The sequence below is a fragment of the Canis lupus genome, chromosome 11 (assembly GCF_003254725.2).
Source record: "Canis lupus dingo isolate Sandy chromosome 11, ASM325472v2, whole genome shotgun sequence".
Taxonomy (NCBI): Eukaryota; Metazoa; Chordata; class Mammalia; order Carnivora; family Canidae; genus Canis; species Canis lupus.
Window position 1 is genome coordinate 16593650 of NC_064253.1, and position 25448 is coordinate 16619097.

Sequence of the window (25448 nt, forward strand, 5' to 3'; positions counted from 1 at the left end):
CATGTGCAAACATGACCATCAAATTTCATCTACCACAAGTAAGCGAAATCAAAAAGTATTAACTAGAACTAGAATTTTTAAAAATCCAAGTTTAAATATCAACATTCTGTAGTCTGAGAGAATTCATGTCATCTGAAAACCAAATTATTGCTTATTACTAATACATGTACACGCTGGATTTGGTCTATCTATCTGGGCTTACTTTTGTGCAAACTTTTCTGTAACTTAGCAAAGTAATTTCTGAGGGGGTAGTTTATGGGAATGACAAAATGGTACAGAATATACCACTAGCAGTGAGCTATCAGAGATACACAAGTTCATCATGGCTGTGTCAGTGCTGAGTGAGAACTGTAATAAGGCAGCCAGAGGTGTCTGAGCAGCTCTTCCTAGGGGTCATTTCTTTACAGCACGTCCTGTGCAAAGCCCCGAATGGTCTTTTATCTTTGCTGTGCAAAGTGCCTGATGGTGTGGATTCTCAGACTTGCTTTAAGAGGTTAAAGGCAAACTTACGTGTTGTTGCTGGTCACAATTGAAAGAGTCGAATTTGGTTCCAGGTAATTTCATGTTATGAGCACTCATGCTGTCGCCATAATAGATACCAGATGAAACGCACTTTGTATGTTAAGGTATAAAGTAGGCCAGAGGCAAATACTTTCCTTGACCCCTTGCAGCTAGTTTCTGATTGACCGAGGGTAGTATTAAGATCAGTCATGATATTTCCTTGTTTTCTTGTTACTTGGATGAAAAACTTGAGCACACAGATTCTATAACATTGCATTGAATTGACTTGTAAGACATTTCTGTGCTTGTTTCAGCAGTGTCAGAAAAAAGGTTCAGTTACATAATTTGTCCTATCTAGTCACTTATGCACTGAGGAAAGTCTGTAACACTGCAAGAGTTAGGAAGCTTTGGATTCTTTTGAAGGAGGATGCCCTTTGGCCTGGGGTATGCTCACTTTGTACTGTGGCTTAAAAACTCAAGTTCAGGAAAAGCCTTAAAGAAGGAAGACTCAGAGAATGTTCTACTTCCTCACAGGTGCTTTAAACGTGGTGGTCCCCATCGCCTATTAGAGGATGACATGAAGAGATTCTCAGGTCTCTAGAAAGATGTGGGGCTCTGAGGAGTCTTAGAATCTACGTGGAAGGGAAGGACCTACTGCCTTGATTTTGTCCCTCTACTTGAATAGGACTTTGTCGCGGGCATGAACACTCCTGTTTACTTTGTGCCACAGATTGGACAGCAATCTCTCATTTTCCTGTAATTGTGCCTGGCTCTCCTTCTGGCACTTTCATACAGGTCCCTGTAAGCAAAGCCCCCAGTGCCTTCCGCCAACACAGCTATAGTCCTACAAAACTCTCAGCCAGCAAACTACCCCAAAATAAGCTTTATTGCAAGAAAAGTGTCATATTTGATACATAGACCTACAAAAACAAACAAAACCAAAAACCATAAGTTTTTCCTCACAAACACTTGATTACAAATTTATAGTTTCTTTTTTTTTTAGGTATTAAAAAAACAAAACAAAACAAACCCCCAACTGGATATGGATATAATTGGTTATGAATCTTTGGTCAGCACAGGTGTGAGAGGAGCAACCCGGAGCCTGCATGTGCTTTGGCCATTTCACATATGAGGTTTGGTCACTGGTCCAGGGACAGGTTCTTGGGTTGAGAAGTACACAGGGACGTCCTCTTAATAGCATGTCCTGGTACAGAATCTTTTTAAATGACTAAAGCAAACTAAACATCAATTCATTGTACAAACATCTTTCATACACAATAGGCTATGATAAAACGAGGCATATGGTGTATAACTACAGTATTAATGAAAATTCTAAAAAAAAATGGATTTAAAAAAACAACAACAACATATATTCCTTGGCTGTACTGCATGATTTGTTTGCACATATGGCAATCCTGAAACAGCTTGAACATAATAAATGCACCATTAATCTAAGACAGCACCAAACACTACAGAACGCCAGGCGTTCCTTTGCAGAGGACCGGCAGTTCAGCTGCCTCGGTACCGCGGGGGCGCAGCGCACCCCGGGTAGGAATGAGGTGTGATGGGGAGCACGTGTGCTTCCTTGAGGTTATACGAAGGAGATACAGTACGGTTTGGCCTGCAACGCTACTGGTCTCACAAGCAGTCAAGGTATTTTGCTACAGTGGTTGTGCTTCATCTTCGGTTGCCTGGTGTGTCTGGTGATGAGGACTGTCATCGTCACAGCGAGCTGCTCTGGCTTTTATCTCCTTTCTGAAGGATCTAATGACATTGCCGTCTTTTAAGTTAGTGATTACACTGCCCATACAGCTCTGTGTGGCTTTCTTTAAAATAATCAGATGTGTACCAGTTGGACCACTGGCAGAAAACCAAAGGAAACATCTCTTGGATCTACTGGATTTTTAAAAAGCACCTCTAAAAGAAATAGCTCAAATTTATAAATCTAAAGAAAAACAAGTGAGTTTCCCTTTTTTGTTTACATAGTTTGTTCATTTCTCCATATATTACTGCATTAAAAATAAATAAACATCTATATTTTTTTTTAATTAGCAACTATAGCAAAATACCCAAAGTGTTACAGACTGCTAACAGGAAAAAAAAAAAGCTCACATTATTTTTGTGCATTTAGTGCCATATGCTGATCTCTTGAACATTTAGTTTTAGTTTTCTTTTAATATATTTTTAAAGTGAAGTTATATAAAAAATACAGTAACCACGGTTGCCTTTGTACTCAAATCTTTGGCCATACCAGAGTCTCAATTATCCTTCCCTGGGAGGGTCAACATTCTGCAGTCTGAGACAGGGAGGCAAGAAACGAAAGTTGTCTTTTTTCCCTCTTTACAATTAGTCACCGATTTCTCCCAGGCTTCTGCAGGCTGAAACCAGGTCTGAAGGGATTAATAGAGCTGAATCTGCAGCCTCATTCTGAGAGCCTCCCCGAGCTCCCCTAGGAGGTAGTCATCCTCATTGCGGTCTTCCAGTTTCTTAAGCTCCTTCTTCTTGTAGAGAGGGACGCTAGAGATTTCCAGTGTGTACGTGCCGGGCGCGAGCCTCCTCTTGGCTGTGTGCAAGTAGCTGAGCCCGTTTCTTTGGTGGATGCGGAAGATCCCCTCATCGTTCCCTTGGGAGATGACATAGCGGATGTGGTTGTTAAGGGGCTCGATGGCAGGCATGAGTTCCAGGATGTGCTCCTTCGAGCCGAGGCCGGAGAGGTTGAACTTCATTTTCATGGGGCTGTCCATGTCGACACTCTCCAGGCTGATGTGTTCCACCTGGAGAAAGAGCAGGAAAGGATGTGGGAAGAAGGTCTAAGGCACAACCAGAGGACTGGGGAGGGACATGCTGCTAGGGCTGCAGCCACAGTGACGACTGTGTCCCCTTGGAGCCAGGAGTCGGCTGGGGGAAAAGTCAGCTCCACAGAGCCTGGAGAGCTGTACAGCCTCTCATTCACCTTTTCCAGGTCCAGTAACAGGGTTGAGCCTACAGAGAGCATTACACATTTCAAAATATTTTTGATGAGTTTATGAAATAACATACTTACTAATAAGAAAAATAATTGAAGAAATGACTGTAATTTTTATTTTTTTTGGCTGGAATCTAAACTAGAAGTGCAGGGGGCACCTGGGTGGCTCAGTCGATTAAACTAGAAGTGCAGCTCTTAGCCAATAGTAGGGACAGTCCCCCAGAGCAATTTTAATTCCCATGGCCTGGCTTGATGTGTAAGTGAGTGGTAACCATGAGTGGAGTGTATTTACTGAGAGCATCAGTGCAGACAGAGGCACTTGCAGAGTCCAGGGCTTGAGTTTGTACCAGCTTTGGTAAAAAATCAGTGGGGTGGGGCCCAGACAAACCAAGTCTCACTTGGTCAGAGGGGTGGGAGGTTTTAGAATGCTATCTTATGTTATTTTAAAAAATTTATTTATTTATTTTAGAGAGAGAGAGAGAGTGAGCAAGCAGGGAGAGGGACTAAGACAGAATCCTAAAGCAGACTTCACAGTGAGCACAGAGCTAGATGCAGGGTTAGATCCCAGGATCATGAGATCATGACCCGAGCCAAAACCAGCAGTCAGCCACCTAACCAACTATACCACCCGGGTGCCCCTAGAATGCTATTTGTAAGACAGGCAGAAATCCAAAGCTTTGAGTGGATGTCTTTAAGTAAGAACTTGGTTCTAGTGGCACATAAGTGCCCATTGGAAGTGCCTGGGGGGCTCAGTTGGTTAAGCGTCAGATTCTTGACTTCAGCTTGGGTTGTGAGATCTAGCCCCACACTGGGCTCCATGTTTGGCATGGAGTCTGCCTGAAATTCTCTCTCCCCTTGCCCTCCACCCCTCCTCCTACTTGTGCACACACTTTCTCTTTCACAAATAAATTAATAAAATCTTAGAAAACAAAACAAAACATGTCCATCAGTCATCAGACAGAATCTTGTCCCCAGTACCACCATGGGAAGGTTTCATAAGCAAGATTTCCGGATTTGTAGTTAGGGGTACTTGATGAATAACTCAGTTGCCATATTTAAACATCTGTTAGTACCTAAGTCAACTTAAGGTAAATCTAACACTGGCCTGATTATTATTATAAAATAGAACCATAAACATTTTGGCTAAAGAAATCTAGCCTTATGGATTGGGAAAGCTTCAGAGGCCCAGAAAACTGAAGCAATATGGTCAACTCACACAGCCAGTTAGTTGTTGCCTAGGGGTTTTTTGGTGGGAGAATTTTGCAATGTTATCTGAAGAGGGTGGTGCTATTCCTGATCTTTGGGAAAATCATCAACATCTTTGGTTACCAGATATTATTTTGGTGACATTTACTAACAGGTAAACACTGTTTACACTGTAACACTGTTTCAATTCAATTTTGTCAGCCTTCAAGGTAAGATTTTTTTTTTTTTTTTAAAGAAGGCCCGGTGTAAAGCCCAATTGGGTTTAACCTCAAAACCCTAAGATCAAGACCTGAGCTGAGATCGAGTCAGATGCTTAACCAACGGAGCCCATCTAGGTGCCCCCAAAGTTTTTTAATCCTATTTTACAGTGAAAAAATTGAGGCAAAGAGAAGTTAAGTGAACATGCTCCATGTGACATGGATAATAAGTGGGGAAAACCACATAGTCATGGCCCTCCCTTTTAACTACTCAGTTAAATGCTATCAATAGCAAAGAACCACCAGCAGGCAATTTGGATCTCTAGTTTCTTACAAAATATACTTTACTTGGAGATAAAATTTTTTATGGGAAGAACACTTATCTAATAAATGTCACAGAATATGAGACCTGGTTGGCTTATCCACTGAAAATTAAATTCAGCCTAGTGTACTGCATTTGTATAAAATAGAACTGGACAAATTCAAAATAATTTGTTCTTTTGAATCATATCAAAATTGCTATTTCCTAGATGAACACCTTTTTTTTTCCCCCACTGATACAAATAAAAAACAAAATGTAGGATTTGAAGCTGTGAATCTTAAAGTTTTCTTCCCTGAGTCCCTGTGTTTGCGCTAATAACGCCACTAATTTTAGTGTGTGTCTGCCATATTGTGTCTGTGAATTAAGTTATAACATTACAAGAAAGTTTTAACTTGACAGAGGCCAAAACCTATGTAAAAAGTTCACTGCATAGTGTTACTGCATAAGGATAAAATCTTGTGACAAAACAGAGCGAGGTTTACTCACAGCTGTGGGTTCAGGTTCCTGAACACTTCTCTTCTGTCTGCCGTCTTTCTTAGAGTAGCCATTGATCTTACACTCATAGCATGCTTCTGGGGACAGAGCATTTTCCTCGTCGACCTCTGCATCCAGGGACAGGTACTGCCCTTTGTTAAATCCCATTCCTGAGACACAGTGGCTATTTGCAATGAGAAGCAAGGCATGGTTAGACTTCACCATTAACCATGACCATAGTTTTCCAGTGGTAGAGCAGGGACTTCAGAAACAAGGAGCCAATGAAGTAAACTCTAAGCTTTAAACATGAAAACCTCAATATTCTTGGTAATTCTTTCCTTCAACACTTAAAACATGAGGTTCTCCCTCATTCTGAACATCAAAATTCTTCTGAGAGTGAGCTCCAGGTTTCTCGAATTTTCAATCCTAATTAGACCGAAGCAACTCAGGTATTGTTACATCAAGAAGGAAAAAAAAAGAGCAAATTATGAATTGCAAAAGAGAATTCAAAGAGAATTTCTGTTACTTTATAAGCTTAAAGCCTGTGCTTACTGCTCTTTAAAAAGCTCTTTGCTGTAACTTTTGAGATTTCTGAGCTCCCATTATGGGTAGTGAGAGTCACTGAGTTGGCTCAAAATGACCCTTGTCTGGACCAAGACTGGTTTCAAGCATTATTAGGTACCAGTGGTAGACAGATTAGTCTACACCCCTCAATGCCTGACTCACTCACTGCTCTTTCTGGGAAAGGTGACCCTGACTGACTCGTACATTCCCATCCTCTGTGCTGTGAGGGCCAGCTGCCTTGATGGAAGGCTGCAGGTAGCCAGTACCTCCACCGCAGCCAACAGGACTTGAGACGGCTCACTTGGGAGAGTGCCATTAGCTGGAAGGGACCCAGCCTAGATGGTGCCACATGAACCAGACACATACTCTCTATGCTGTATAAAGCCAGATGAGCAAAGGGAGGGACAGACTCCTTCCTTAGGGACCCCTGGGCTAGCACTCGTCATATTTCATGTCAATGGGAACATGGGAGCAGCATTTTTAAACATCTCTTTGTCTCGGCTTGGAGGAATCTGACTGAATCAATGTAGGCTGTTCTGAGGGGCAAGCGAGTGATCTCTGTATCTAAGTTGGCCTTACGGTCACCACAAAGGAGGCGATCCTGCTGCACTGACATAACCCATGTACCTTCCTGATGGTACTTGTTCCCATTACCCGGAGTCCTCTGAGCAGTCCTCTTGCCTCCTAGACTTTTAATCACCACTCACTTCCCTGCTGTGCCAGGACCACGCCTGCTTCCCTGGAGCCTTACCCCTGTCCCACTCTGTAGTACCCGGGAGGGCAGCCACAGAGATAGCCCCCTTCCGTGTTGGAGCAGCCATAATTGCAGGGGTTCTTGGAGGAGGAGCACTCATTGACGTCGTGGCAGGCACTGGAGAACTGGTCAAAGGAGAACCCAGAGGGACAGACGCATTTGTAACCTCCAAGGGTGTTGTAGCAGGAAGCAGAGCCGCAGGCATTGGGATTGGAGCATTCGTTCTCGTCTAGGGGCACAAAGGAAGAAGCTCTTATGTGGGGGGAGGGGCGCTGAGGTGAAGAAGAGCCCAGTGTCAAAGTCACGACGGTTTTTACGGGGAAATATCTCTAGAACCATATTTTAAAAATGTTTATTCTGATGGTTGATTGGCAAAACATATAAAATTAGAAAAAACAAAACAAAACACCAAAACCCAAAGAATCCCCCTAAAATATGGCTTTAAAAAATCCTTGCTCTACCCTTTTATGCTCTGTTTGGGCTACGTTTCTCAATATGATGGCAACCCTTGGAGAGAGACATCTGTAGTCCTTCTACTTTTATTCTCTGAACTGAAGGTTATTTCAAAAGTCTGAATCTCAGTTCCATGGAGTTAGAAAGTAGATCACTAGTTTCCAGGGGCTGCAGGGAGGGAAAAACAGAGAATGTCTGCTTATGGGTATAGAGTATCTTTCTGGGGTGATGAAATTGTGGTGATGGTGATGGTGAGAATATACTGACCACCACTGTACACATTTTGAAAAGATTTTATGGCATGTGAATTATATCTCAATTAAAAAAAAACAACAACAACCCGAATTCCCAAATTCATTCTATATGAAGAGAAAATATACATAAAATTTTAAGTACTCAATTAAAATAATTGAAAGAAACATTATTTAATTGAATCTGTTCGACTGAAAATTTAGTATGCTTTTACTACTTGAGAACCCATGAGGCGCACACTGTGTCTTCTGAGAGAGGTTTGCATCCAGCCATCAGCTGACCTAAGTTTTGCTTGTTTAATAACTAACCTTACACTGTAAATTCCTGATGTAGGATAATTATAGGTTATACTTTCAGTTGCTCTTACTTTTATAAAATTAAAGCCTGATTGTGCTTTTTAACTTTGGAGATTGCAATTTTCCTCTAACTGTCTGGTTGATATATATAGCATGTGGCTTGACTCCTTTGGGCTTTATTATAATCCACAGTTCACCCTGGGCAGAAGTCACATCTGTTCCATGGAATTCTTTTGGATTCTTGTGACTCCAATGAGCACAGTGTGTCTGTTTACCGAATATGTGACAAGTTTATGTTTCAGCCCACGTGGGGAAATGGTCCATTTGCAAGTAGATGTGTGTCTGGGCTGCCACAGCTCCAGGGAAGTGCATATCTGCAGTAGCTCAGTGAGATTATGGAGGATGCAGACAGTCTCTCAGTGCCCAGGCTTCTCAGACAGGAAATATAACTCCATTAAGTACAGCACACACAGGTTACTGAAAGGGCAGATATTTTTGTTTTGTTTTGTTTTGTTTTAAAGGGCAGATATTATTAGGTAACTTGTGTGTTATGATTACAGTTTCAGAATTAAATCAGGCCAACAAAGAGAGAATTCTAGATATGAAACCTGCTAGGATTACCTAATATGTATAAATTCTTAGTCTTCATTTCATGAGGAGAAAGTATTTAAATGAATTCTTAATCACCAGGCTACCTACGACATAGACCTAACTGCTGTTTTATTTCTGTATATGAAAGACTGGGCATTCTGCTACGGAGGCTTATCTGCTTTAATCATTAAATCTGACATTTATATCCAGTACTTCTCTCGTAACAGAGAATGTAAATTAGGTTATAATTAAGAAAATGGTCCTGCTATGAATATAGTATTGGACATGGTGTTAGGGAGAGAAATTATCAGGCAAAACCCATTACTTCAGTAAATGTCATTTACGTATTACTGACAAGAACATTTAAAAGTGTGTAATGTTTCTGTAAGCACCATGCTGTAGTTCATGTTTGTATGTTACAAATGTACATCGTGGTGTATTTTTATGGATGCAGGTAATCTCACTTTGAAAATATGTTCATGCTGCATACGTACTTGGAACAGACTCACGCTTCACCAAGCTGTGTTCACATTATTTTGAAGCGACCACAGAAGCAAGTGGGAGTTAATGAATACTACAAAACCAAAAACTTCACTGATACATTATTTTTCTTCATGAGCAAATGTTAATATTCACTTATTTTCAATTTTGAATAATCATAATGCTTGTAAACATTTTAGAAATGTTACCTTCCTATACATCTGTAGTCTATGTACCAGAATGGTATAGGTGTTCTCTGGCAAGTGACTGGGAATATCTTAAAGTATTCATTTGAATTAAAACTGTTTTTTTTTTCAGTATTAATACAAAAACTGTCCATTTTCCTTAAGTTGGCAGTAGTATTAACAGTTTAACATTACTTAAATTATCTGATGCATTGACTCGGAACAGTTTTGCTCATTTACTGAGAGATCACATAAATCTGAAACTGTTCATTCTGCACATCCCTCCTCGAGCCTATGAAATGACTAGTGATATTCACACATGCAGGAACAGATAAAAATAATTTGTGGCCTTTCAATTTGCATTTTGTCATAAGTCTTATTCTTTTGGTAACATGCTGCTTTTATTAGTTCCTGATGGTTTATTTAATTCTATCTCTGCCATATATTTGGGTTAAAATTCCAACTGGAATTATGTGGATTCAAGGCCAGGAAGTCAGCAATTAAAGTAGGGACCACCTTGAGTCCTCAATCCTGCACAGGTGAATCTAGAACCTTTCAAAATAAATCCCTGCTGTCATACTGTGTGAGCTGCTGTAGGGTGACTGCCTTGCTGAAGTGCCTACTCAGAGGCACTTCAAAAGGGAATTAGGATGTACCATACGGTGTTGATTTTCAAGTCAGACTGATTTTTTGAAAAACTCTACAGCCCTTTTTGTTCTAGATGTTTTATAGGAAGAAGCTTCAGAAAACTTAAAAACTTGGAAATTGAGATGATTCTCTATGTATGCTCTTACTTATATTATACTGAGGATCAATTTAAAAATGAGATTTCTAGGGCAGCCCTGGTGGCCCAGCGGTTTAGCGCCGCCTTCAGCCCAGGGCATGATCCTGGAGACCTGGGATCGAGTCCCATGTCAGGCTCCCTGCATGGAACCTGCTTCTCCCTCTGCCTGTGTCTCTGCCTCTCTCTCTCTCTCTCTCTCTCTCTCTGTGTGTCTGTCATGAATAAATAAATAAATAAATAAATAAATAAATAAATAAATAAATAAAAGAGATTTTTATTTAACAGGCTGACACCTATGAAGTATTAGAAGATCATTCTTTTGCCTTAAGACCCACCAAATTAGCCAAGAAGTCCATGTTATTTTATAAAAGGTGAGTCTTTCCACTTTGCTTAGTAAACAAAGCAATATAATTATTTTAAACTGCTTTAACAGCTATCTAAAAATGTACTGTTCTCTATATTCTGAAGAGTGTGCTTATACTATGCCTCTGTTTATAAATCAAGAAATGAGGGCCTAAGGACTTTGGCAACATTTTTGTGTGGGAAGAAAAGAAATGTAAACTTAGGAAATCATTTTGATTGACTGCCTAATAATCCTTGAAAATCTGTTCGTAACTTCTTGATCATCAATGGCTTCTGCATTTCTCTGTCCGGGTGTCTATTTGTGGGGTGACAAAGCATCTGTCTTTGGCTTGGCACAAGACCAGAGCATCTCTGTGACTTTCACTGAATTGGCTTCCCTCCTAGGAAATTTATCTTGATTTTCTCTTCTCAATTCACTAAACTGTCATTAGAAATTTCTTTTGAGAAGACCACAAAGGATAAAATCAGATTAATTTATTTAGTGAATGCTCACAGTGAAATATCTGAAAAACACGTGTGGTAATTTAATCACTGCAAAGGCACAGGAAAGCACCCCGTGGTTTCTCTGCAGGACCACAGCTCCCCTTTAGGCTGGCATCTGATGTCACAATATGTTGGATGGCAGGTCTATGAAGTGCATTCAGGTGGAGCCAAGAAATGAGGCATATGCTAAGTGAATCAGCTGGCTATTCAAGTACAGAATACTGTTCTCTTTGATCAATCTCCCCTTAAAAGGAGAATTTCCACTGACTATTATCAATGCCAGAACAGGGCTGACGGCCTACAGATTTTATTTTACAAACTCTTTTGTCTAGAGTTTTCAACAGAATTAGCCCTAACTAGGTACTTTTTCTACCTTCAAATACTTAACCTTCTTCATTAAATCTATGTAACTGGAAAGCACAGAGGGATAGTCCTCATTAAGCTGATCTGAATTCATTTAGATTCATATGAAAGAGATGGAAGAGCAGTTCTTCAACCCCAAATCTAAAGATAAGAGACTGATGAAGAAAAGCCCCTGACCTTGGCAAATGATGAATCTTGACAACATCTTCAGAAAGTTAAGTTTATAAAAGCTCTAGTTTAGTTACCTTTTGGGTATCTTAAAACAACATTTGTATTCTGGATATTTTCAAACACAAATACAGAGACTAGTGTCACGGATCCCTGTGCATCCCTCAGAAGGACTGGTGTTAAAGTTCTAGGATTCAAAGGCTACACTGAAACATCAACCTTTATTATTTGTTCATCTTACACAAAGATACCTTAAGGTAAGAAAAGCAGATGCTATGTAACCAGAGAGCACTCACCAACACACTGATTCCACTGGTAATGCTGAATATACCCTTGAGGGCAGCCGCATCTGTAGCCTCCCAGGATGTTCTGACAGCCATGCTGGCACCTGTGGTTTCCATCACATTCATCCACATCTGCAAAAACAATCCCAGCATGGTATTTACGCACCCTTTCCTCTACTGTTCTTAAATGCACTCCAAATACAACCTGGCTTAACTATTATCAGGGGAACTAATAAATAAGACACACAGAGAGGCTGGGAGTTTTTCCAAGTCACATGGGTATTAGTCAGCGGTGATACAAAGAATGGTTCTGAGATAGGAGCCCACTCTTTCTTCTTCTTCTTCTTCTTTCCTTCTTTCCTCCTCCTCCTCCTCCTTCTTTCTTTCTTCTTTTTCTTCTTCCTTCTTCCTCCTCCTCCTCCTCCTTCTTCTTCTTCTTCTTCTTCAAGATTTATTTACTTGAGAGAGGTGGGGGGAGGGGCAAAGGGAGAGGGAGACAGAAACCCAAGCAGACTCCCTGCTGATTGTGGAGCCCCATGTGGGGCTTGATCCCACAACCCTGAGATTTTGACCTGAGCTGAAACCAAGAGTGGGTTGCTTTAATCGACTGAGCCACCCAGTTGCCCCAGAACCCACCTTGTTATGCTGTCCACCCGACCATCCCTGTCAGCTCTTGAAATAACATCTTCATTTCAGCAAATCAACAATAGCAACCACAAATGTTACATGTTTTGGATGGATTAACTGCATATGGTGTGACTTATTTGGTAGGTGATATAAATATATTTGCATTTTATATTCCAGTAGATTCAAAAGTGATTCAGACTTCTAATCCTCATGTTCGAGGGGCACCTGGGTGGCACAGATGGTTAAATGTCAGACTCTTGGTTTCAGCTCAGGTTGTGATCTCAGGGACTTGATATTGAGCCCTAATGGGACTCTGCATTTAGCGCAGAGTTGGCTTGAGATTCTCTCTTCCTCTGCCCCTTCCACTCATACTTGCTTGTGCTCTCAAATAAATCAAATCAATCAATCTTTCAAAAAAGATCACGTGGGAGGATACAAGCACTACAGAGATACCTAAAAAGTATAACTGTTAAGCACACAAAAATTTTTATTACCATTTGAGATTAGATACAAAATTAAAATATTTAAATATGTTATTTTTAGATATGATGTGGTATTGTTACAACATATGGAAAAATTTCTTTGTCCATACATGCATACTCTTCTGGAATGACAACTGAGGCTTTGAAATCTACTCATAAAGAGTGAAATAAAATTGGCATGTTTGATGTGTATATAACAAATTTATATGGATAATTAATAAATGGTATCTTATGTGGATGGTCACAGGCTGAACTCACACGTGGCAAGCAGCTGTATGTTCAGCATACTTTAAAAGTTTCAAGGGCTTCAAATATAAAACGTTAAAATGGAAATTTTTAAAATTGAATTTTTCTTGGCTACATATGAGATTTATAAATGTCCTATACTTCTTATAAAGAGTATATTAAAAACTATGAATATATTTCTAGAATCCAGATTCATAAATTTCTAAGAATAATAAAAGGGGACTAAAATCAATAAAGACTTAAATTGCAACAGTTTATAAAAATATAAGGGGATGTGTATAGTCTTATAATCCCTGGCATGAGTATTTTGTAAAAGGTACCAATTCTGTACTAGCACTTCCAATGGAGATCCTGGGGAACAGTGTAATATTTTGTTGAGTATAGGCAGATTCTTATTTTAGTCCCAGTTAAATGCCTCCTTTGACTTTACAGGAAATACCTATTTGGAAGAGTGGCTTGATAGAAAATGCCCACTGTAGAGAAGAACATGAATCAGGAGTCTCAGAACAAATAAAATGGAAATAGCAATCACATTCCCCAGTGCTTTTCACACATTTTACAATTCTCTTTGATAACTGGGTCCCTTCTTACACTTAACTTTCATACATTTAGTCATCATGCAACAAAAGTCCATCTTTTTTTTCTGAAATATTTGTACACTACTGTATACCATATTAGCTACAGAATTCCTTTTTCGTTTTTTTTTTCTTTAGATCAGTAATTAGGTAAAGACCTCAGTTACTTCAAAGCCCATTTCATATAGAATTTTTGTCCTATAATATTAAAGTCTTCCTCTGCCCCCAACATGATATATGAAAATGTATGAATGAAAATCAATTGCTGAGTTCTATTTCATAAATACTTTTTTTTTCCCTTTTGAAATGATCTCATTTTAATGGCTTGGAAGTTAAAAGAAAAATAGTTTGCTGTATTAGATTAAGGATTTTTGAGCAAGTAAACTCACCTTCACAGTTCAGTCCAGTGGCATCAAGAGAGAACCCTCTTTGGCATTCGCAGCTGAAACTTCCAGGCGTGTTTTGACAGATTCCCTTTGCTCCACAGAGTGAAGGCTGAGACCCACATTCATTGTTGTCTAGCAAAGCAAGAAGGAGGAGTGTCAAGCTTCCCAATCATTACATGACTCAGATTTCACTACATGAAGTGAAAACTGAGGCATGAAAGTCTAAGTTGCAAGATGTGAAAACTTTAGGGAAATGTATGCCAGGATTCACTGTCTGGGTAGAGGCAAAAGTGGCAAGAGAAAGACTATTTCGAGAGAGGTGAAATTAGAGTATTATCTTGGGTCAACTGAGGACACGGTTTTTGATAATGCAGACTAAAAGATTCTTAATATGTGTCTTCTAACATGAAGTAACCTACCATGTTCATTAGCATGTTCTAAATTACAATGAGCCTTTATTCATATTTAGTCTGAACACGTGGTTATGCAACATAAAGGTACTGTTTGTAATATGCCTACTATACATGTGTCGGACTTTAAATAAGCTTGAACCTCGTGTATTTTTTTTTCCCCTTTGGATACTGTTCTTATGAAAAAACACCTACATTCTTAGCAACATTTCTAGACCAGTAATTATATCATATTGGTTCTAAATAGAAGTACTGAGCCTTTCAATATTCTACTGTTTTAAGTACAATTTTAATGCATCTACCCAGAATAAACAAAGCTTCCCACTTGTAGTTTCGTCTTACCAATGCAAGCGGTATGGTGCTGTGTAAAGCCAGGTGGACATTTACAGGTAAAACCTCCCAGAGTGTTGACACAGAGGAACTGGCAGTTGTGTTGTTTGGTTTGACATTCATCAAGGTCTGAGTGAAAGAGAAACCAGTAAAAATCAGAGCAGGGTTACCTGGTTCTGCATCCTTTCTTATGAAGCTACACGATGTGTATATGTTCTATTCAGGAGTTTTGTTGAATTTTGCTGGAAGCTTTACAGACAGACTTCCACAGGCATATGAAAGTAATTTCTTTTTCACAGACTTAAGCAGCATCGATATTATGGGCAACTCAGATAGGATGGCTAAGGTGATATGTAACACAAAGTTTTCTTAAAATAAGAAACTGAATGGATGAGCCATGGTGGTTTCTGTGAACTATTCTCAAAGTGAATATCCCAAGGTTATAGTTGTTGTATTTAGTGCACAGTTTAGTACATGCCTTGTCACTTACTCCTTAAATAAAAATAAAACAGAAGCTGGAAATTGATGAAAGTCTGAAAACAAGCATAGAGTCAGGCTCTCAGGATCCAAATGAAAACACTGTGATAAATATCAGAGAAAGCAAAAATACAGCATCTGTAATCCTGGTGATAAACTGAATTTATATTTGGACTATACTAATAGAAAACTTGAAATGTGATTTTGGTTAGATTAAAACTTAATATGGGATAATATATTTAAATGTACAAAGCAATATAAGATATATATAACACTAATTCATTATTTTAAAGCTTAAACACACACTATTGCACTCCTAATAACATGAAAAATTAAATTGACTCATAATGGTTCACTAAATAGATCTAAGAGAACAGTACTGCTTGCTATAATTATTATTATTTTCTCCTTGGAAATAAAATTTCATCTTCTTAAGAATAACTTGTATTTCAAAAATTTAATCAGTTAGGAATTTCCTCAATCCATTCATTTCACACAGGCGAGGTTTACAATAAAACTGAATGCATGAGTATAGCACTGGAGTGATAGTAATTGTCTAATTTAGTTTGATAATTACTTTTAATACTACCTATGCCAAAAAAATTCACCCATGCATTTTCAATCTTCTGCAGTAAATGTGTAATAAAGATAATTGAGAGGAAATAAAATCCTAGATAAGCAGCAAAAGAAATCTTATTTTAGGTGCTTGTTTCAATCTCTTCCCTCACCAATATTTTTGGCTTTAATTTCATTTAATTATCCATTTGCGTGGTCTGCTCTAAGAAGCAAGCAGATCTAATTAGGGCTTTAATTCTCCCTTCCTCCTAAAATGTGTCCTCTGGAAAAATTTTCTGTAACTCATAAAGTGGCCCCTAGGAAGACAGGCTTTCATGAAGGCAGTGCAGGTGAACCAGTCCCTGACCAGCTGAATTTGGATCTGAAAGGAGAGACAAAGGGTCAGAAATGCTGGGGACGCTACCCTCACCTTTGCACGTCTTTGCATCCTCTTGTAGGACATAGCCCCGAGGACACGAGCACTGGTAACTCCCCTCGGTGTTCTTGCAGATGAAGTTGCATGGTTTCGGGGACTGGGAACATTCGTCAAGATCTAAGTGAAAGTGATGTCAAGAGTAAATTCCTAGTTTCAAGGAACAACTGGCCTCTTTCTTCCCTCTACATCCTTACTTCACCTATTTCCTTTCTTCTTCAACTTAAAATGGAAGAAGAGCTAAGGAGAAAAGATGCCCAGAACAGTTTTCTTGAAAATAACATATTGGTTTACTCTGTAGATCGATCTAGGGTTCTTGGGTAAAGGTAGCATATAGACAACTGTCCAGTTTCAAAAAAAAATCCACTGCCTTCTTTAGAATTATGTACTTGGGTTTACAGCTCAAGGATCATTCTCTTACAAGTAAGAGTTTCTTTCCTCTGACACATGGATATGAAGACGTTCTTTTCAGTTGTTAGCTGACATGCCGAGCACCATGGGGACCTGAGGCTTGCCACTCCAGAGCCAGAGCCTCACCCAGGCGCACCCTGCTCTTGGGTCCCGGCAGCTGGATGGCATGCACACCACCAGAAGGCTCTCCTTCCCCTTGTCCTCCAACTTCCACCCCCTCTCTGCAAGATGGCTTGGGCTCTGGGTCACTGGATCACAGGTCACAGCATCTGTCAAAGCGGCCCTCTGTGCACAACTTTCTCCTTCCAGGTTCAGAAACATCTCCCTCTTTTCTTGTGGCCCAGATATGGCACCATGCCTCATGGATTCTACATGCTCTGTTCACATCTTTAACCAAAACAACTGTCCTGAAATCATCCTCCCTTGAATAGGCTACCTTTTTTCTGCTGGGACTGATGGACAGCAGACCATCCTCATTTCCTCATAAAACATACTGACTGATGCCCCCAGAATGCTGGAAGCTCATGATCGTGTGCTCTCTTGCCCAACCAAGTGCGTCGATGCTTACTCAGGATCAGTTTGGTTTCTATGAACCTTTTCATGTCAGGGGCATTTATTACAATAGATACTTTGATGGAATAACATGCAAGTGGATTAAATATGGAGGAGAAGAGGCTTTTCTCCTTCACTGAAAATTCTGTCAAATGCTTTGGAAAGACTCATTAGAAGCAAGCCTCCCACTCCCTGCCCTTGACTGGTGTAGCAATAGTGTGGGTGAGATGGTAAAAGATCAGATTAGAAAAAGAGACTGTAAAAATGTAGGTGGTTTCTGTACAGACACTGCTTTGCAACTGGTAATTTTCACATGAGGCTTAAGTCATAGGTTTTATGCAAAAAACCAGCAACAAGGAGCAAGCACAATGCGCGCTCTGTACGTATGCTAAAACACATGCTCATTATCAGAAGCCCTTTTCTTTCATCATCAAGAACTAGACAAGGTGCACCTATAATTTTAAATTAAAATATAAAATGGTGAAATAATGGTTTTTTAAAAAAACTTTTTCTGCTTCCCTGACTGAACACTTACTGATGAAGAGTTGTGTGTCACAAGGACAGTGAGTATGGCATCAGGAACTGCATTACTGAGAGCCACAGCATGACTGTAGGAAAGGTACATGCCAACTCTCTATGGGTACACCTACTGTGTTGCCAGCAGCGACTGGTAGGAAACAGTAGTCACCCTCGCCCCAGACGGACAGACGCCTTGCCTTACCTACACACGAGGTGCCGCTGATGTCTGTCGTGTAGCCAACCTTGCAGAAGCAGCGGAATGAGCCCATGGTATTGATGCACTGACCACTGGTGCAGAGGTTTGGCATCACCTTACATTCATCAATATCTGTGGATGGGAAAAAAGAACCCAAATAAAAACAAATACACAAGTTAATATATATATATATGCAAGGAGAAAACTGCTCAGAGCCTAAGAGAAACAACAGAGCTGACGTGAAATAACTAGCAACCAACAGTCACCACAGCGCTCCAGTACCTTTTCATCATTCTGGTGAATGGGAACAGCGAAGGAAAGCAAGAATATTCTGCAGCGGTTGGAAGAGGCAAATAAATGGAGTCTCTGTTGAAAGCCCTGCTGCAGTCTACTCATTTTACAATCTAAGTATGAATTATTTTGGCGGGATGTAGAAAGCTACCTCTCTGAAGTCCAACTAATCTGGGATTTGTGGTGATTTCCCACGCCTGGACCTCACATCCACACTTGGATTAGACTTTCTGAAGAAAGGGTTTCATTAGCAGAGTAATCGGGCCCAGGGCCAATAGTCTGTACAGTAATGGAAGAAAATGGTATTTTTTTTTTCAGGACACTAGTCTATCAAGTGGTTTAAAAAAAAAAAAAAGCCTGAAACAAAGAGAAATAATAGGTCAGAGGCTAGAATTTCCTCCAAGTTAGTCTTTAGATTGATAGAAATTCCTTAAATGAGGAATGGACTCAGGGAGGAAAAAAAAAAAAAAAAAAAACCTGGAAACTGCTAACCAATTCTGAGACCTGCTGCTTTGTAAATATGTGGCAAACAGACTTAGTCCCTGTGTACACTCAAATGAGCAACACTTATTTAAATAAAGCAAGTATAGTTTGGGGGTTACAGGCATGGCCTTTGGGGTCAGACAGGTATGTTCCACTCCTAAGTCCAAACCTTAGAAAGGGTGTGATATCAGGAAAATGACTTACTGTCACCTAAACTTTGTGCTTCAGCTTCCTAAGAAATTCTACCTCTTAGATTCAGTATGAAGAGTACATCTTTTAACATCTCTTAATCATTAGCAAAAAGCACATACAAGCACATATACTAACAAATATTTTAGCTATCATATCAATTTTTCACTTTTCCTTTAAATTAATCGGAATCAATCCACTGTACCGAAAATGTGCACAAATTTCCTCAGCTCCGTACCTCTTCCATCGGTGGTATATCCTGGGCCATGAGGACATATTTTTTTGTACTGGGCAGTTCCAGGAAGTGGGCAAAGCTCACACTGGTGACCCCAGCCTCGTCCCCCATCACAGCAGCATTCTGACTTGGTGACAAGATTGCGGCTGCTGGACGCCATCTGACACATTGTCTGCAATACCTCTGCAAAGCAGAGTCCCTGTCGATTGTCTGAAATAACAATGTAGGTAATAAGCATCAATGACACGGAACCGACACTTCATCTTCACCTTCAAATAAAACAGGATAGTCAATGTTTTTCTTCCTGGCAAAAAGTTTTTCAAAGATAAGTGTTCTTGTATATGAATAACCACACTGTTTAAGATAGCTTCACGATTATAAAGTTGGAGAATGAGTCCACAGTGTGTTCTTTTACTACAGAGAATCTATTAAATTCAACAAAAAACGATACTGTGCTTAAGAAATAGATGGAGCACTGGGTGATATGCTGTATGTTGGCAAACTGAACTCCAATAAAAAAAATAGAAAAAAAATTTAGAAACAAACAAAAAAAGAAATAGATTTGTTTCTTTTTCTTCAACCCATCAGCAACTGATAGTAGTAAACTACCATTCCTGTAGAACACAAAATAAAAATCAAATTAAATGATTTCTTTTTAAATAAGCATATGAGCATCAGAATTTGTTTCTGAAAAGCAAATCCTAGATGATGTTATAATCTTGGTACATATTCAATCCAATCTTGTCTTTTCTGCATATAAAGGATTGTTCAAACATTTGGACTAAGCAGATTTTTTTTTTTAGTATAAATAGAGGAATTTCTCTGATGTAAGTAGGCAAATAAATCTTTAATATGGTTTCATGAACTGTCCCAGTGAACCATTACTAACATGAACAGAGAAGTACATTACACTATGTAGGTTATCTTTTTCTGTTGCTGGAAAGTCTGGTTAGTAAGGATCTAGATTGGAGACACCAGTAAACACAATTTATTTTCCAGACTAACAGTTTCCTAGGATTTAATGCAATGACATCATTTGGAGAAAAAATCTGACCTCGCTGAAACATGCTATTTTATATCAAATCAAGCGATGAGTGCTCTTATTTCTCTGTTTGCCTTAAATTTTACTACTCCATACTTTTACACCTGCTCATAATGAACTGAAATGGTTTATAATGTATGCATTTTAGCATTAATATACAACATAATGGCTGAGATTTATATTTTCCATAAGAAAATATTTTGTAAAACATAAAATAAAAACTAACCTTCACTGCATTTTTGAAATGTGGCATGTGCTTTAATATTACTAATACAGCAAAGCTTACCTCACACAGCAAATATTTTCTTTTGGAATTAAATCATCCCCTTATGTAAGTTTTACTAAAGTCACTCTTTCCACGGGGCTTAATTAATCTTAATTTTGGAAAGACTATTAAAGATGGCTATTTACATTACACATAGATGTGCATACAACTCACACACGCAGAAATACATCATATTAATAGATGTGTACCTTTAGGGAGAAGTGTATGGATTACTCAGGTTGGGGGAATTTTTTTTTTTTTTTAGCAGATAAGCATATGTATGTGGAGTTCTTCTGTGATGATGTCATAAAAGAGATGTCTTATTTACTAAGTAAAACACCCTGAGATGTCCCTTACCTAGGCATTCGGTGCCTGAGGAGCTTGACTGAAATCCCTCGTTACACTCACATCTGTAGCTCCCGATGGTGTTAACGCAGCGCCCGTTCTCACAAATTCCAGGCTTGGTCCTGCATTCATTTTCATCTTGGGGAAAACAAACAGGGTGAATGATGAGCAGACTACAAAATTGCCATTTACACATTATCCTCTAGTGGGTTGTATCTTATTTAAAACTTCCTCACCAAAATAGTAATCAGATGGATTAAAACTAGTCATATGTGAGTATGGATTTCCTTTTAAACTCCATCCTGGGCAGCCCGGGTGGTGCAGCGGTTTAGCCTGCCCTCAGCCCGGGGTGTGATCCTGGAGACCCAGGATCGGGTCCCACGTCAGGCTCCCTGCATGGAGCCTGCTTCTCCCTCTGTCTGTCTCTGCCTCTCTGTGTCTCTCATGAATAAATAAAATTAAAAAAAAAATAAAATAAACTCCATCCTTCCAGGTGGGTTCTCTCTCAACTATGTTTCTTTTCTGCTCCTCAGCCCTTGTGGGGAAGGGGGTTGGTGGTGTATGAAATACTGGCCTCCACAGGACATAAAGTTGCCCTGAGACACCAGCCAAAGTGGGAAAGAACTTGGGGGAAGAGTGTGCTGGTGAAGTGATAGGACAGAGGAGCTGGGAGCAGAGCAAGGGAAGGTGTTGGGGGCGGGTGGAGAGTAGGGTCAATGCTACACAGGCAGGGATGCAGGGCAAGCTTCCAGAGGAGTTCTGAATAAAAATCACAGGAGCAGTGTGGTACGCGAGGGCCACGGATGGCAGAAGGAATTTAAGTAGTGCTGCCTTTTTGTTAGTGATGAATTAGGGCCAAACTGCTTTATTAAAATCCCATTTTGTTCTTACTGTGTTTTGATATTCTGTACATTTTGCTTATAGCTTTTTTTTTGAAGCTATGCTATTATGAACATAAGGTAGCTCATGATAATGAGATATTTTTGATAAACTGCTTTCATCTTTATATTTTTTAATCTTTTAAAAAAGTTTATTCATTCATTCATTCATGAGAAACACACAGAGAGAGGTGGAGACATAGGCAAAGGGAGAAGCAGGCTCCTCAGAGGGACCCCACTGTAGGACTGGATCCCAAGACCCCGGGATCACACCCTCAGCCGAAGGCAGATGCTCAACTGCTGAGCTACCCAGGTGTCCCTTAATTTTTAATCTTTAATCTGTTGATATTTTGCTTGTGTTTTTTTTTTTAAATCAGTATTTACTCTCCAGTGTTTTGTTCCATCCCTTTATTGTTGATCTATCTCACATTTTGATTTGATACCTTTCTTATGAAAAGCACCAAATTGGATTTAAAAGAAGTTTTAAAAAGTATGTCTACCTTTTAACCAGCAGTTTATTCCTATCTATACTGTCTGCTGTTATGTTTGGATGCTTACCTGCCATTTTATTTTGTTTTATATCTACTGTGCTCTTGCCCTCTCCTCTCAATATTTCTTAGAGTAGCCTATATTTCTTTGCTCTCTTCTTGTCCCCATCTCACGTCTGGACATTTAAATCTTTTTTCTATGCTTTCAGTGGTAACCATGAAACAACTTCAACACATATTCGTAATGGATACTTCTGTACTGATGTCAGCAAGTTTCAAAAGTTTCTGGCATGATTTCTTTCTGCTCTCTCTGGTGCCCACCTGCCATGCTGATGTGATCTAGAAATTTTGGTTTGTTAAATCTTTTTTTTTTATTGCGCCATCAGTATCTATCTAAACCAAATAATGAGGTTTCCTGGTTCCTTGACTTACCATTGCTTCATGTATAGTATTCCATCTTCTTAGATTAATAAAAACATATTGGAGTATCTAGTTTGGCAATCATTTCAGAGAGGCTGTCTGGGTGACAAATTCTCTAAAATATATTTGTCAAGGTCTTTTTAAAATTTTCTTATTAGATTGAGTATAGAATTTCAGTTCAAAATTATTTTCCCTTAGAATGTTTAGAAAGTATTGCTCCATTGTTTTCTGTCACCCACTGTTACTATTCATTTGCAGGAAATCTAGTTTTTCCTCTCTGGAAGCTTTAAGGGTTTTCACTTTGCTCTCAGTGTCCTAAAATTCACCATGATGTGTTTTGGTGAAATTTTCCTTCCTTTATAGGAAGAAAATGCTTATCATAGAAATTTTAAAGTATATACAAAAAGATTGAGCTAAATTACGGATTTAAAAAACCACACAGTGTCTGTTATTTCTATAATCTGCGGGTTCAAGGTCTGCTTTCTTGATCTAATGCTTTCCCTGATTTTGCTCACCTTTATTTTGATTTGCATTTTCATTGTCTGAATTATTTCTTTTTAAAGAAGTCTTGTTGGACATAGTGAATGAGTCCCTCCATGTCCGATAATGGATAATAGAGCTTTTATACTTGAGAGATGGCTAGATAGGGCTCAAAATTTTAGATTGCTTTTGCTCTCCTACCACTGTTGTGAGAATTAGTGTGAGAACTTAAAGAAAGTAGCTGGACTCTCTACTACCTCGTAGATATTTTCCTTTTCTGCCCAGTTGCCTAAAGCCAACAGAATTCTCTTCCGACAATTTTTTTCTTTTTTCTGTTGTTGAAATTTGTAACTTCACTAGGGTGTGTCTTTGTGTGATGTTGCACCGCCTATGGAATTTTCATTTTTAGCATCCCATGCTTTATCCTTTTTCTTTATCCTTTGAAAATTTCATGATCACATTGGGACTACCAGTTAGTGACCATAGCATTGTCCCCTTCATGCACTGAACTCCCGTCTACTCTGTGTCCAATCCGGCACAGCATGACACTCTAGAGACAAACCCGCAACCAAGGACAGGTCTCACTTTAACTCATGATTCAAATCTCAAATGGGAGCTAATACCCCTTTGACAATCTTACTATATTTCCTCATATATCCATGCTCCCATTTTCTAAAATGACTCCTGCGCAGAGACAAGAACTCCTCCATCTCTCCACTACCAACCACCTGTGTGGCCCTCACCTTCCACCTCTGGTCTTTTTCAACAGCTAAAGATTCTCTGATTTTTCTCAAAGGCCAGTCTTTGTACTTGTACTTGGTATTTCCTTCTAAGAATTCACAATTCTCCTTTTTCAATGAGTTATTCTCTCAACACACATTTTCTCATAATTTCCATCTTAAAAAACAATCTCTTTTAATAACATACTTCTAACTAGTACCTTGTCTTTCCCTTTGGGAAAAATTTCTTCCTTCCTTCCTCTTCTCTCTCCTTTCTTTCTTTCTTTCTTTCTTTCTTTCTTTCTTTCTTTCTTTCTTTCTTTCTTCCTTCCTTCCTTCCTTCCTTCCTTCCTTCCTTCCTTCCTTCCTTCCTTCCTTTCTTTCTTTCTTTCTTTCTTTCCTTTCTTTCCTTTCTTCTCCTCAGTGCTCTAACTCCTTTTTTGTTCTATTTTATTTCCAGCTTTATATGAAAGGATTCCTTTATTGAGTGAATTAACACACCCATTACCTCACATACCTACCCTTTTTCTGTGTTAGCATATTTAAGCTCTGTTCTCTTTGCAAATTTCTATTACACAGATCAGCATTGTCAGCTATAGTCACCACATCACACATTAAATCCTTAGGCCTCATTTATCTTAGAACTGGAAGTCTGTTTCCTTTTACCAACCTGTCCCTATTTCCCCCACCCTCAGGCCCCTGGCAAACATTTTTCTACTCTATTTCCATGAGTTCAATTTGTTTATTATTTTGGATTCCACATGTAAGTGATACTGTGCAGTATCTTTCTCTGTCTGGCTTATTTCACTTTGCATAATGCCCTTTGGGCTTATCCCTATGTTACTACAAATGACAATTTTCCCTAAATCCTCTGTGTGTGTACATTTTCTTGATTTACTCATGCACTGATACACACTGAGGATGTTTCTACACCTCAGCTCTTGCCAATAATGCTACAGTGACATTGGAGTTCAGGTATATTTTTGAGATAAAGCTTTTGTATCATTTGGAACTACACCCAGAAGTGGGACTGCTGGATCTCATGGTAGTTCTATATTTAATTTCTTGAATAATCTCTAAAATCCATACATAGAGGCCTTAGCAGTTTATGTTCCCACCAAAAGTCCATCAGGCCACAGTGCACAAGGATTCCCTTTTCTCCATACCCTTGTCAACACCTGTTATCTCTTGTCTTTTTTATGATTATCCTAACAGGTGTGAGGAGACACTTCATTGCAGTTTTGATTTTATTTTTTTAAAGATTTTATTTATTTATTCATGAGAGACACACACAGAGAAAGAGAGAGAGAGAGAGAGAGAGAGAGAGAGGCGCAGAGACACAGGCAGAGAGAGAAGCAGGCTCTATGCAGGGAGCCTAATGCGGGACGATATTCTGGGACTCCAGGATCATGCCCTGGGCTGAAGGCAGACACTAAACCACTGAGCCACCCAGGGATCCCCCTGCAGTTTTGATTTTAATCTACCTGATGATTGGTGATGAAAAGATCACCAAATCGAATGACTCTATGTCTTGCTCTATATCTCGGCAGCATTATACACAAGTGGCCACTCTCTAACTGCCTGAATAATTCATCCTTTTAATGGTCACAATCCAACACTGACCTGGGCAGTTCTTATTTTGCTGGCCACTTATTTTTAGTACTCTAAATCTTTTCAATCACATTAGATTTTGGAGTGTTCAGAGCTCAGTCACTGCTGCTTCTGTTCT

General features: G+C 39.3%; 1 protein-coding gene across 2 annotated transcripts in view; it reads right to left on the reverse strand.

The window, feature by feature from the left end:
* Window positions 1-1369: 1369 nt before the first annotated feature.
* Window positions 1370-25448, reverse strand: part of FBN2 (fibrillin 2) — a 239987-nt gene continuing 215908 nt past the window's right edge. For both annotated transcript variants that reach the window (XM_025433409.3, XM_049116030.1), the window contains 10 exons: window positions 20747-20872; window positions 19086-19292; window positions 17891-18016; window positions 16204-16326; window positions 14754-14870; window positions 14005-14133; window positions 11698-11817; window positions 6981-7212; window positions 5678-5849; window positions 1370-3275 (listed from right to left, as the gene is read on the reverse strand). In XM_025433409.3, the coding sequence (XP_025289194.2) occupies window positions 2901-3275; window positions 5678-5849; window positions 6981-7212; window positions 11698-11817; window positions 14005-14133; window positions 14754-14870; window positions 16204-16326; window positions 17891-18016; window positions 19086-19292; window positions 20747-20872 (1727 nt within the window). In that variant the 3' untranslated portion in view covers window positions 1370-2900. The remainder of the gene's footprint in view (window positions 3276-5677; window positions 5850-6980; window positions 7213-11697; window positions 11818-14004; window positions 14134-14753; window positions 14871-16203; window positions 16327-17890; window positions 18017-19085; window positions 19293-20746; window positions 20873-25448) is intronic.